Source organism: Eurosta solidaginis, chromosome 1, assembly GCF_040869045.1.
Source record: "Eurosta solidaginis isolate ZX-2024a chromosome 1, ASM4086904v1, whole genome shotgun sequence".
Classification (NCBI taxonomy): Eukaryota; Metazoa; Arthropoda; class Insecta; order Diptera; family Tephritidae; genus Eurosta; species Eurosta solidaginis.
In genome coordinates, this window is record NC_090319.1 from 290,746,032 (window position 1) to 290,759,705 (window position 13,674).

Genomic DNA, 13,674 nt, shown 5'->3' on the forward strand with positions numbered 1-13,674 from the left:
TGTTTGGCCTCGACCTTTGAACGCTTCTTGAATTCCAAACTACATGGTCTTCGTGACATTGCATCAGCAATTCCATGGGTAATACCTTTTCGATGCTCCATGAAAAGTCATAGCTTTGTAGTCGCTCGATCCACCGTGCTAATTGTCCTTCCGGATTACGGAACTGCAGAGGCTATTTGATCGCTGCGTGATCTGTTCTGACGCGGATTCACTGGCCGTAGAGGTATTTGTGAAAATTTTTAAAACACTCTACAAATGCCAACAGCTCTCTCCATGTAACGCAATAGTTCCTCTCTGGTTTTCCAGTCGAACGGCTGTAATATGCAACTACCTTCTCCCGTCTATCGACCATTTGTGATAAAACGCCTCCTATAGCATATCCACTCGCATCTGTATCTAGAATAAATGTTGCTCCTCGAATCGGATATGCCAATATTGGGGCAGTGCACAAACGCTCCTTCAATGTTTGGAAAGCCACTTCTTGCTCCTTCTTCCATTCAAAAGCTTTATGTTTTCTTGTAAGCTCATGGAGGCTTTGGGCTACGCTGGAAAAGTTTGGTACAAATCGTCGGTAATATGTGCACAGCCCAAGGAAACTTCTCAATTCATGTAGGTTCTGTAGTCGTGACCAATCCTTTACAGCCTCTATCTTTTCGTTCGCAGTGCAGATGCCCTCTATTAAATTTGCAAAACCTTTTGTACTATCACTTAAATGTGCAGCATACCATTCTGGGAGATACTCCACAATATTTTACCATATATTCGAGTGAAGGCGAAGTAATCTCTTGTGGATTTGTTAAAGAAGGCATCCAGATGAGCATTCCATTCTGTGTCCATTGAAAATCAGACTTTGGTGACACCTGTAGATGGTACTCGCATGGACAGTTTTATTCTCTGGCGAAAGGGCACTAGAATTGTTTTGTTAGGATTTATAGACAGTCCTTTGGCATCACACCACCTTAATATGATGCGCAGAGCTTGCCGAAATGCAATTGGATAGTATTTCATCGTGTATCACTGTGCCTCAGATTATTAGTTCATCTACATGCTCTTGTAGAAAATGATTTAACTCGAAAAAAAATACCAATCCTGCTACCTAAAAAATTTAATAAAAGCATTTAAATATCAGTTCTGTGGGCAAAAGTGAAATCCTAAAAAAAAATTGTTATCGGAATGGAGGTGAAAATAAATGTTTATTCTACATTTTTTTAAATAATAAAACTGTATCAAATTTAAATTTTATTTAGAATAGACTTAAAATAAACTCAATTCCAATGAACCGTATTGATAAACTATATATATTTAAAATGTAATAACAATAGCGTTTGTTATTGCAGACACAAATGCAAATATAAATAAATTAATTTATTATTTGTGAACAATACACAAGCACTTACTAATGAAGCTTTTTTGTAGGATACAGAAAAAAAATTGGGTGCATAAAAAACTTGTAGGGCCACAAAAAGAGGCGAATAACAAATAATGTAAAACGTAGGAGGATGTAAGGAAGCAGTGAAGGGCAGTGTACATAACGAAGCATAAAAAATAGATAAACAAAAAGTGAACGAATGTTTACACACAATGAATTGAACAATCAACAAGCGCGACAAAACTAACACACATACAGTTTTTTTTTTTGTTTCCTTTCACCTGCAATAAAAATAACAAATAAGCGAAGCAAAAATACGATAATTGAGAATGTGAAAAAAATAAATAATGATTAAATTTAATATGAATATGATGGTTAACGCAAACTTTTTCAATACAATTAACAGCAAAAATAGCTGCGTAAACAACAACAACAACGACAGAAACTATGTTAACATCAGTGCAACAGAAAGCGAAATTGTTGTATTATTGAGTAAAACGGCAGAGCTACAACGATTACACAACAGCGAACAGCGAATAAGGTTAAATGCGGCACAACAAAAACAACAACTAGATCAGCATGCTGACCTAATGCGTTATGCAAATAAATGCAACCGCAAGTCCAGCAATATGCATCACAAGCAACACTGCAACCAACAGCATAACCAACTCCACCACCACCACCAACATAATCAACATTATCAACATAAAGAGCGACAGCATCAACTTTTACACGACCGCTGCCAGCCACAACAGCAGCAACATCAAATGGCTGTTGAACGATGTAGCGAGCAATTACTACAAGAAAACGAAATGCATAAGCAGCAACTTCCGTTACACGCACCTGAGCAGCGAGAGCAACATTATTTTATGCAACAACAACTGCCAAAACATGAAAGCCAACAACAACAAAAACTACAGCAACTGGATAAAGAGGAGCAGCAGCCACAGCCACAGAAACAACAACGACAACGCTGTTGGCGTTGGCCAGCACAACATTATAAAGATACACATTGCATAACAAGCCGCAACAGCAACAAACACAATAACAATAACAACAACAATAGTAGCAGTAATAGTAACCACCTCATAACCACCGACAGCAATGAAATTAATTCAACACAAACATTGCGTCAGTCCTCTTGTAGCACTTCATCAACGATCACATGCTCATCATTTGTTTTAACAACAACAACAACAGCAGCAGCAGCAGCAGCAATGTCTTTATGTACTTCAACGTCAATGTGTGGTGGTGATGATATTGTTTGTGATAGCACATCATCGTCGTCATTGCCAGTGACATCAACAGCGAGGCATATCCCTGTGGGTACAGCGTCAACAGCGACTCCATTGCCATCATCGTCATCATCAGCACCTGCATCATCGTCTACGAATGTGTCTGCGTTAGTAAATGGAAAGCGTCATTCTACATGCGCACCAATTGCCTCATCACATACAGCAACAACATTATATCTGTGGTGGCTTTTCGGTGTATGTTTAATTCTCTTTACAAATGGCGGACGTGAGTGGCGGTCGTCGTCTTTGACGCGTGCAACATTTGTGGTCGCAGCTTCATATTTGGAACCGGACGAACTTATACACGAATTGGATAGACCAGGTAAGTGTTTCACTAGCTTAAATTCATATATACATATGTATGTTGTATATACAATACAAGCTTACATGCAGTGAATGATTACTTTATCGTTGTATAAAACCTTATGCATACATTTAGGCGTTGTAAAATTTTAATTCACGCATGATGTTGAATGTTTGTATATCTTAAAATTTATTTTTATGAACTGATGAAAATTTTAAATCGACCTATGTCATTACTTTAAAATTTTTGTACAATTTCACTGTAAAAGAGGACTTTTGCTACAGATAATTTTTTCCGAACAAACATATATTTTAACTTGTCTAGTTTACTTCTAATTTGAATTCAAATGTGAAAAGGTGTACTTCGAACATTTATACAGAATTCTGAATTAAATTAGTATTATTTCGTACCATCATTTGAAGCATTTGCCAGTTCTCCGTATACCACTTTCTCACATTTTTTCCGAAGGAAATTGCCACATATTGACGCAACATGTTCGGACAGCAAATCAAGTTAAAGGCAAGCAAAGAAAAGAAAAGGAAGGAACGCATAGAAGAGGAAAAGGAACGAATGGGAAAAGAAAAGGAGGGAAAGGAAAAGAAACTTTAGAAGTCGAAACCCAGGCCAGAATTAAAAACGGATGGAGTGTTCTCCATTTTTATCGAAGTTTTAACGATTTGTTATCTGTTTGAGATCTTCTTCTTCGCGAGTTTTTTATAGGTGTGTTGTCGACGAGGTAGAGACGAGTTCTCCGGTAACATCGGAAGTGTTATAAAAAGTTATCGCAGAGCTACCGATTTTTCTTCAAGGAGTCATCGGTCTACTTTCGGAAAGTTATTGATTTGTTAGCGAAACATTAGCTATGACCTATCAAAAAGTTATCGTTGGGTTATCAAAAAGTAATCGCTTTTTGTTTAAAAGTTATCGATTTGTATTCAAAAGTTTATTCATATGCTTTCGAAAAGTCATCTTTTATTTAGCGAAATATAAAAGTTATCGATTTTTTTAATGCACCGATATATCATGGAAACATTTTCAATTTGTTATCGAAAATTTATCGCTTATTTATTAAAAAAAATTATGGGCTTGCTATCATTCGTACTAAGAGACCAAAACAGCTCTTCTTCCTATGTTGTCGGTTCACTTCGATTCTTGAGCGAGCTATAGTTGTGCGTTGGTTTTTGAATTTGGTATTTTCATTTCTAAGGTTCTCTACCCTCACTAGGGTAGGCAACTTTTCGTTGGTGTGTGGGTTTAGCCGAACTCCATAGCGCCCGACGATGAGACGGAGCGGTTTAGGGCTGGCATATACGCCGTTTTTCCTCATAGGAGGACTGCGGGATAGCTGTGACCAAAAACTGCCAACCCCTAATCTAGGGTGTTATGCGGACCGTGCTTATTATACGATTTTCAGTCAGGGGATATATTCGGCTGTATTCGAACGGACCCTTCTCGATACTGAGCCACCTCGAAAAGTATTGATGGCCTTACCACAGTAAGGGGCGCCGCTGTGATGGACGGTTCTTTCGCCGTATTTAATACTGGACCGCTGAGCCAGCCTTGTCCGGCAGGTGTTCGTAGGACCAAGATGAACGACTCAATATCTAATTTTAATTAGGACGTTGATAAGGGGAGAATTGAATCGCAAGCCAAGGACTACAATATGGTGTTGGGAGAAGTTATACATTTTTATATATGCATAATAACTACTTATATAAATATATTTGTGTAAAGATAATTACATAATTATATATATATATATATATATATATATTAGGGCGGGTCGATTTAAAAATCGCTCATTTCTCTGGAAAATCGTAACGTAATCGTAAAACGAATTCTGATGTCCCCCCCCCCCTTTGGCTCGAACTTTTAGGTAGGCGCAATTTCAATTCTACCTGCTGTATCTTGTGGTGGCTTAAAAAAAACAACACAAGAACTTTTACGATCTGCAATTGTGTCACAGTGATACCTTCATTTTTTAAAACGATTGAATAAAAAACCCACATAACTATGTTTACGACAGGCAAATGCATCACAGTGATGCCTTTATTTTAAAAGGGGGTTGTAAAAACGCTAATTTCTAATATTTTTTTTTTTAATTTCTTTTCTATTACTAAGTTAAATTCATTTTTCATTTACATATGTTCTGACTAAATAAATTTCTAAAGAGAAAAATAAACTCCAAAAAGAAAAAAACATAGGCATTTCAAAGTGGGATTTTTCAAAATTTACCCCTACACCCCAAAGGAGGGGACATCAGAATTCGTTTTAGAGGTATGGTTCCTTCGGCAAAGTTTCTTATTTTGATCCCTAGAATATGATTTTCACAGAGCAATGGGCGATTTTTTTGGCTACCCACAAATCGACCCGGCCTAATACATATTGTAACGAATTTACTGCAATTCTCCTTATTTGCAATATTCTGCTAACGTTCGAATCACTAAACTGTTTGAGTAAATAACTCCAATATTGAATAATGAAAAAATGGCCTTTATTAAAGTACTTCACAATAAATAACTATACCTTTGGTGCTTTTATACTTTGTGATTTCTTCGTTGCATCTTCTAGGCGCTTCCATAATTTACTTAGTTACTGCCATATAATTATAACTATAGATGCACGTGTATAGCTTCTCAAATGCGCGCGTATTTGTGAGCGACACTTCCACAATTACAATTGCATACTTTCGGGAACATCTCAGATAAAATACATGCATGTGTTTGTGCACTGTTTTTCCCTGCGTGTACGTACATATGTGTAGACATAATTTATTGATTCGTTTGTGTATATACATAATGATTGATTTATGGATGTGCATGCAAGTCACTGTTTAGCATCGGCTTAGAGTTGGCAGTATCCCTTAGTGTTGCTAATATTCGTAACAATATATAATAAATATTTAATTACACTAAATAGTAACTTCTTTAATGCACAAAAGAAGTAAATTTAATGTCTTTAAATTCTATAACACTAAGCCAGCTTCAAATGACTCACACAAATATGTAAATAAATACTTAATTATTTAATGAAAGCAAAGCAATATAAATATGATTTAATTGTGATTATGCAAATTAAATGAGAGCGTTTTACTTAACAATATGTTCGAATAACAATCTGTGTCATTAAACAGAGCCGATTTAATGATAAAGCGACCTATAGCGTAATGGGTAAAATATCTTCCAAATTTGCTCCAACAAACTTTATGTTTGGGAAGAAAAAGTAAAATTTTTATATTTTTTATCTTAAAAGTGAGTGAAACTTTTAATAATATTTTATCACTATTTATTAGTTGAGAAGGCTTGAAAAATATGCGTTTTGTTCCCTTGTTGTCACGAGATCCAGCCCTGCTTGTAGATCATACATCCTTCATTATATAATAAAACATATTTGATATTTAAGACTAAAGTTATCTTTCAAAAAAGTATACTTTTTATGTCTTCTTTTGTTATTACTGTGAAAATGAAATTAAAATAAAGAATATTTATTATTATAATATTTCAAATTCTTCTCCGAGACCTTCTTGTAAGATTATTACATTTATAACAATTAAGTGCAAACCTTAAAACAGCCTTTCTAATATGTGTCACTTTGAAAAACTTTTTATTTAGTTATTCAAATAACAAGCATTCCCAAAAAAAGGTCAACCTCTATTAATCCATCAATTTTATAAAATAAAGTCTAAAAAAGACAAAATACCGTTGAAATTCCATAACTTCAGACAGAATGGTCCAATTTTATAACGGTTTTTTGCATTTGAAAGCTTAGCTACGTGAAATGGACATTTTTAATATGATTTTAAGGTATTTTTTAAAGGGGCGTGGCAAATTGCCAAAATGTAGTAAAATATAAAAGTTTTAATTATTTTATATTGGGCTAGTTTTGTTTACAAAGCTACAAATCAAAAACGGATGGATCGACTGGAATATATTTTTTTTTTTTGCAGTAACACTTTGAAATATTTACCTTCGCTCTGAAAAAATTAAAATTAAAAGTTAAATAAAAGTAACATTTCTTCCAAATAAGGCAGTGCATGCGTTTGTTCGCTGTGAACTATAGAGCAAACTTGCTTTGAGTGGGACTTTCACTACATCACATTATGTGTCGCATTCATGTTGAGTTATATCGAATGGTGAAAAAGCTAGCGTTTCTTTATCTTCGGGAGTAAATTAACAGGTAGTTATGTATCGAATTTATACTGTGCATGTATATATGCATTATCATTTCATATTACCTTGGCATACATATTTATGCGTGTTGCCAATTCAATGCAACATAAATAGTAAAAACTGCATACATCTCTTGAAAAATGCTCTTTCGATAAAAAATTTCGTTAAAAGTCTTGAACAGTAGTGCTATTTTTTGGTATGTTTATATGTATATGCTAATGTTTTTGCACTATAGAACACATAATTTTCTATCTATTCTATATACATATATAAAAAACATACGTATGGACTCCGAAATCACTCCGCCAAATTTTGTTTAAATTTGCAGTATAGCTTCACAGCAACCCTCAAACTGTTCCTATTTTACTCACGGTTCGTTTTCATTGAGAAACTTTTCATGGCAGAAATACACTCGGCGTGCTTGCCAAACACTGTTGAGGGGCGAACCCGCTTCTAAAAATTTTCTTCTAATTAAAAAATCGTGTCTCTAATGTTTCGATGTTGCTTTGCCCGGGGCGTCAACCCGGGATTTTTGGTGTGGTAAGAGGAGAACGTTACCATCACACCACCGCTGCCATATATTATTATTGCCGATACTTTTTTTTCGGGAAGTGGACCAGAAATCGACAGGAACTGAGACTGCGGCTTATTTAAACAGGTATCCAATGTCCAGAATAGAAATTTTAAATATAAAAAAAAAAACAATATGTGGCAGAGGTGTAGGAGTATAAATGAATGTCTAAGTAGAAGCAAGAGTGGAAGTGGAGGTGGGAATGAATGTCAGTGAAACAAAAATTTTAAGTTCTTTGTATATATACCATATTATATTATTATATTATGTTTTAAAACTGAAAATTATAGATGCTTCCGATAGTTTAAAAAATACTATCAATAAGCTTGACGTAGTGTCAATGTAAAACTTCAATTTATTCAATCTGGCGGACAAACCTTCTACAAACAAACTGATACAATAAATAAATCCGATTCAGCGGAGAGCTATCGCATTAAAAGGTACTAGTTCTAATTATGTCCGCTCGTTTTTCAGTAATATCAGCAAATTGACTTTATTACGTGAAACAGCAAAGCCAATCCCACATATACTTAGAAGAAGAAAATTTGAATAATTCGGCATTTAGGTTGTCCTTGACACTGTAAATAGCCTTTATGAAAATTAACCAAATCGGTTAGCGACTACGCCCATTTTTAAAAAATATCGATATCGACAATTCGAAAAAACAAAAAAAAGCTGTAAATATTTAATATTTAAAGCCGGAGAAATTGGGGAAATTTATATGAAGGTTGATCTTTGTGATAAAAATATTAATAAGAAGAAAATTTTCAAATTTGGCAAGCAGGAAATCAAAAGCCTATTATATGCTGCAGAAACAAGGACCATGACAACCTCAAATAAAGCGGTTAAGCACCAATTAAGTAAGTAAATCAAAAGCCATTCAAGATATTGTGTTGAAGTTTGGCTATAGATTGTACACTCATACATACGCTTTATCACAAAATCAGTTTGCGAACACGTCCACTTTTAAAAAATTCCTTTCAAAATCGAATGGTAGCACAAACTTAAAACCTTTGGGGTATATAACTAAGTTAACTAATATTTTACGTCAGTAATTATATGGTGTAGCGAAGTATGAAAAAAAAAAAAAAAAAAAATTTAACAAAGTCGCCCCTGTTTCAGGTAAGCACTCTATAATTAGCGTGCTCCGCCTACCACACCAAAGAACCTGGGTTCAATCCCCGGGCAAAGCAACAACAAAATTTTAGAAATAAGGTTTTTCAAATATAAGAAAATTTTTCTAAGCGGGGTCGCCCCTCGGCAGTGTTTGGCAAGCACTCCGAATGTATTTCTGCCATGAAAAGCTCTCAGTGAAAGCTCATCTGTCTCGCAGATGCCGTTCGGAGTCGGCACAAAACAAGTTGGTCCCGTCCGGCAAATTGTAGAAAAAATTCAAAAGGAGCACGACGCAAATTGGAAGAGAAGCTCGGCCTATAATCTCTTCGGAGGTTATCGCGCCTTACATTTATTTTATTTTTTAAGTTCTATATATTAGATTATTCAGGTTGGAAGTGGGAGCGGAAATGCGCGGAGATTGGGGATGTGAAAAAGCGTGTGAAGCCAGTTGTTAAATTTTCTATATCTCCGTCATAGAGCTGGTGGAAAAGGGGGCGGTGTGTGAAGGTATGAATGTAACAAAATAAGTTTTTTCTTCCATTTAAATAATTTATTCAAATCTAGCTTTTACATTAATTAACAAAAAATAACTATGCTGCGCACCAATAAATATAGAGAAAGGATGTCTTGGTTTCTGGTTGATAGCATAAAAATGGGATAAAACTGGGCTAAGCGAGATAACGCTACTTTTTATTAGTTAGCTCAGTGACCTAATGGTTTCAGATTTCGCAGAGGTTTCTATTATTTGTTTAGCTTTGAACAGTGTCCGGTCGTTGATTTATATGTCTTTGCTTTGCTAGAGTAATGTACGTATTCCCTCTAGGGAAAATTTCTTATTATGAACTGGTGTTTCTGGTACATTAAGAACCCATACAAGACTGCCTCCAATCTCATTCACATGTTTTCCCCTCTCGAGCTAAAAAGGAGGCGCTCTAGGCGGTGGAAATGGTCCATCGTTGCATTAATTTTTCCCAAATTTTGCAATAGCGAAAACATATTCAGTCTGGATATAGTTACTCTGCCGATAGTGTTGTAACGAATTTAGTGCAATTCAGCTTATTTGCAACTTTCTACTAACGTTCGTATCGCTAAATCCAATAACGCAAAATGGCCTTTATTAAAGTACTTCACAATAACACTTAACAACCAATCGCGTGATTAAATCAAACTGATCCCATGATTGCTCAGCTTGCGTTTTTTTATACTCTTCGATTTCCTCGTTCGCATACTTCTATGCGTTTCTAGAATTTGCTACTTAGTTACCAGCTACAGATGCACGTTTATAGCTTCTCATATGCGCGTGTATATGTGAGTGATACTTGCACAAATGATTGCCTAATTTTTGAGCATCTCAGATAAGATATATGCATGTGTTTGAGCGTTTCTCTCCGCTGCGTGTACGTAGATATGTGTCGACATAATGATTGATTTGTTTATGTAGATACAAATGACTACTTAGTATCGGCTTAGAGATGATAGTGTCCCTTAGTGTTGCTAATATTCGTGACAGTATATTATTAGTTCCAAACCAGAACAAAATTCTACAAGTTTGTTCTGGTACTCCAAAAGTTGTAAATAGGGCATTTTAGTTTTCATTTTGTATAGCTACGAATATTACAGAATTTTTAAAACCAAACCCAATTAATAACCCTGCTTGATAGCTGCAGCTTGAAATATATTATATTATTGCCAACCATCTTGCTACCTCCTCATTCCAACTTTTTTTAACCAATAAATTCAGTTTACCATAATTTTTCTAACAACTAACCTTTTTCTTTAATTTAATTGGTCGATTTTACCTTAGTTCACTACAGTTTTTGTTTTTGTTTCGATATAGAATGGAATAAGATCGAATGAGAGTATTCGCCCTCAAAATTTTTTGTTTGGAATTTGACGTGGTTTGACGCTTAGTTCAAGACCGAATGAAGAATGAGGTAGTTAGCTAAAAATAGGGAATTCGTTCTGGTTTTCAAGATGTTTGTACCTGAAAGTGCTTAAAATAAATTTTTTTGCTATATTACTGCGCTTGCTCGTTACAAAAACCTTTTTCTGTTTTTTTAATACAAAATAAAGCATATAAAATTTAAGAGTGCTTATATTAACCAGGAAAATGTTGTTTTATTTTATGGAAGGCTCCGTTTGCGGTATAAGAAATTGTGTTTGAACTAAGGGACACTCCATAATGACGGCTGGGACATTTTGACTCGACTTTCACTCTAATTTATTGTTACTTGCCTTTAACTAGCAATCAAAGAAGTTTTGAAATTTTATTACTCAAAGGAGAATACGAAGCTACTGTAATATGTAACCTAACTCGAACAAAATTTTACACCCGCTTACATTAATAAATGATTTTTCTTTCCAACTTCAGACAAACTTTAAAATTGTTTTCAAAATTGGCTGAACCATATGTTTTAATGGGGAAATATTATCAAATTTCATGCGATCCTTAATAAACCAAAAACTCTACTTTAGGCTTGTTAGTTAGCTACTCAACCACCTGCTGCACAACTCCAAACACAATATAAGCAAGCTCACCTGAAAATTTGCTACGAAAATTGCTTTTATTCGCAACGATAAAGTACGTAGCGCTCAAAAGCGTATTATAAATATATAACTGTTAAATATCGTTAAAAAAATAGACAGTTTGTGTGGGAAATTATAACGATTCCAAGAGGTATATAAAGATTTTTATTAAAAATCAGTTATTTTCGCAAAACTACGTATTGAATGCTGCCGAAAAACGTGATGTTCATTTCTTTATATCAGAATATCTCGAAAATGTTAACCAATATGAAAAATTTTATTCGAAACTCAGATGTAAAGAACGAAAAGCCTATAGAAGCCCATCTATTCAAGGGGTTGTGTAGCGCAACCCTCTCACCTACCCGTGGCGAATCTTTTTCATTATCAGACGAGGCTCTGGCGACCCCAAGCTCCTCGTGGAACTAAGGGGTGTGGAAGGAGGGATGGCCTGAAAGTTGAATGTGGTCATATAAATCGTTCCTGAGATGGTCGGGCTAGTACCTTAATGTTGCTTTGTTATCGGAGCGTACCGAATCTATATCCGGCAAAGGACCATCTACATCGACAACACTCCCCAGGACCTTCGGGCAGTGTCTTTATCGTTAATACAGCAACAACAACAACAAGCCCGTTTCATGTCCTGGACTTTTTATCAAATTTTGTCGGCCTGCGTTATCACTAACATGTAGCATGTAGTAATTGAAGAGGAGAACATGACAGTATTCTAAATAAATAATTTTGAAAAAATTCCAAAAGCTCTAATTGTGTATTTGATATGGAACTTCCAAAATAAAACAGTCGATTGTTGAACTGGACAAAGTTTAGCTACTGGCGAACTAGTTCTTATTTGGTACTTTAGGTCCAGTTCTCAAGCAGACAAATTTGTATCACTAGTTACTACAGGGTTATTACACCAATATATGATAGGTGACCCCAAAGGAAAAAGGAATATTACAAAATAAAAATTATGACCTTTTTCTTGATCGGTTGTGCTACTATTATACTAGTTTATCGTTTTCAATGTCAATCATAAATCATTGCGGACAATAAAATTATATTAAATTAACAATCACGCCAACAAGCTACCTTAATCATTCATATGAATGAGTTAATAACTGAATCAATTTACATATATATACCGAAAAACGTTTACTACGATACATATACAATTGGACCGACAAGTTAATTAATACGTCAGATTTTTACGCGCGTGACAGAAGTTTATATCGAATTTCACATTTTAACAACTTAATGACTCAAATGTGTGTGATAAAAAATAAGTGGTAAATAAAAGCTTTGACTGTACATAAATATTTTGTTGTAAAAAATGCTTATAAGCGTACAGGAATGAAAGAAAAATTTACAAGACAATCCCTATGGATAAATTTTAGTTTTGATTTTAATGTTGCTTGCTAATTTATGAGTGTATCTATTAAAAGGCAAATTTTTGATTGGCGCAGCTGTTTTGTATGTATTTATGCGTATGTATATATATGTATATATATATATTAGGCTGGGTTTATTTGTGGGGAGGCAAAAATTCGCCCATTTCTCTATGAAAATCATATTCTTGGGACCAAATAAGAAACTTTGCTGAAGGAACCATACCTCTAAAACGAATTCTGATGTCCCCCTTTTTGGGTCATAAGGGCAAATTTTGAAAAATCTCACTTTGAAATGCATATGTTTTTTTCTTTTTAGAGTTTATTTTTCTCTTTAGAAATTTATTTAGTCAGAACATATGTAAATGAAAAAATGAATTTAACTTAGTAATAGAAAATAAATTAAAAAAATTATTAGAAATTAGCGTTTTTACAACCCTTTTAAAACCAAGGTATCACTGTGATGCATTTTCATGTCTTAACCATAGTTGTGTGGGTTTTTTATTCAACCGTTTTAAAAAAATGAAGGTATCACTGTGACACAATTGCAGATCGTAAAATTGCTTGTGTTGTTTTTTAAGCACCACAAGACACAGCAGGTAGAATTGAAATTGCCCCTACCCAAAAGTTCGACCCAAAGGGGGGGGGGGGGGGGTGGGGGGACATCAATATTCATTTTAGACGTATGGTTCCTTCGGCAAAGTTTCCTATTTTGATCCCTAGAATACGATTTTCACAGAGCAATGAGCGATTTTTAAATCGACCCGCCCTAATATATATATACTGGAGTTAGCCAATGCTTGTAAATATTATAATAAGAGGGCGTGAAGGTAATATAATTATTAATTTTTTATGTCTGGTCAACGTAAAAATTGTGGGTAACAATTGGTATTCGGAAGAGTTTGCAAAACAGCGCGCAAAACGCTTTAAATCAGACATTTA

At 34.7% G+C, this 13,674-nt stretch overlaps 1 protein-coding gene across 7 annotated transcripts in view; it reads left to right on the forward strand.

Moving 5' to 3' along the window:
- The window catches only part of side-IV (sidestep IV), a 502,822-nt gene that overhangs the window by 234,099 nt on the left and 255,049 nt on the right, over positions 1 to 13,674 (forward strand). For 6 of the 7 annotated variants that reach the window (XM_067761095.1, XM_067761090.1, XM_067761091.1 and 3 more), the window contains one exon: positions 1,679 to 2,986. In XM_067761095.1, the coding sequence (XP_067617196.1) occupies positions 1,717 to 2,986 (1,270 nt within the window). In that variant the 5' untranslated portion in view covers positions 1,679 to 1,716. The remainder of the gene's footprint in view (positions 1 to 1,678; positions 2,987 to 13,674) is intronic. The other variant, XM_067761096.1, reaches the window with a different exon arrangement.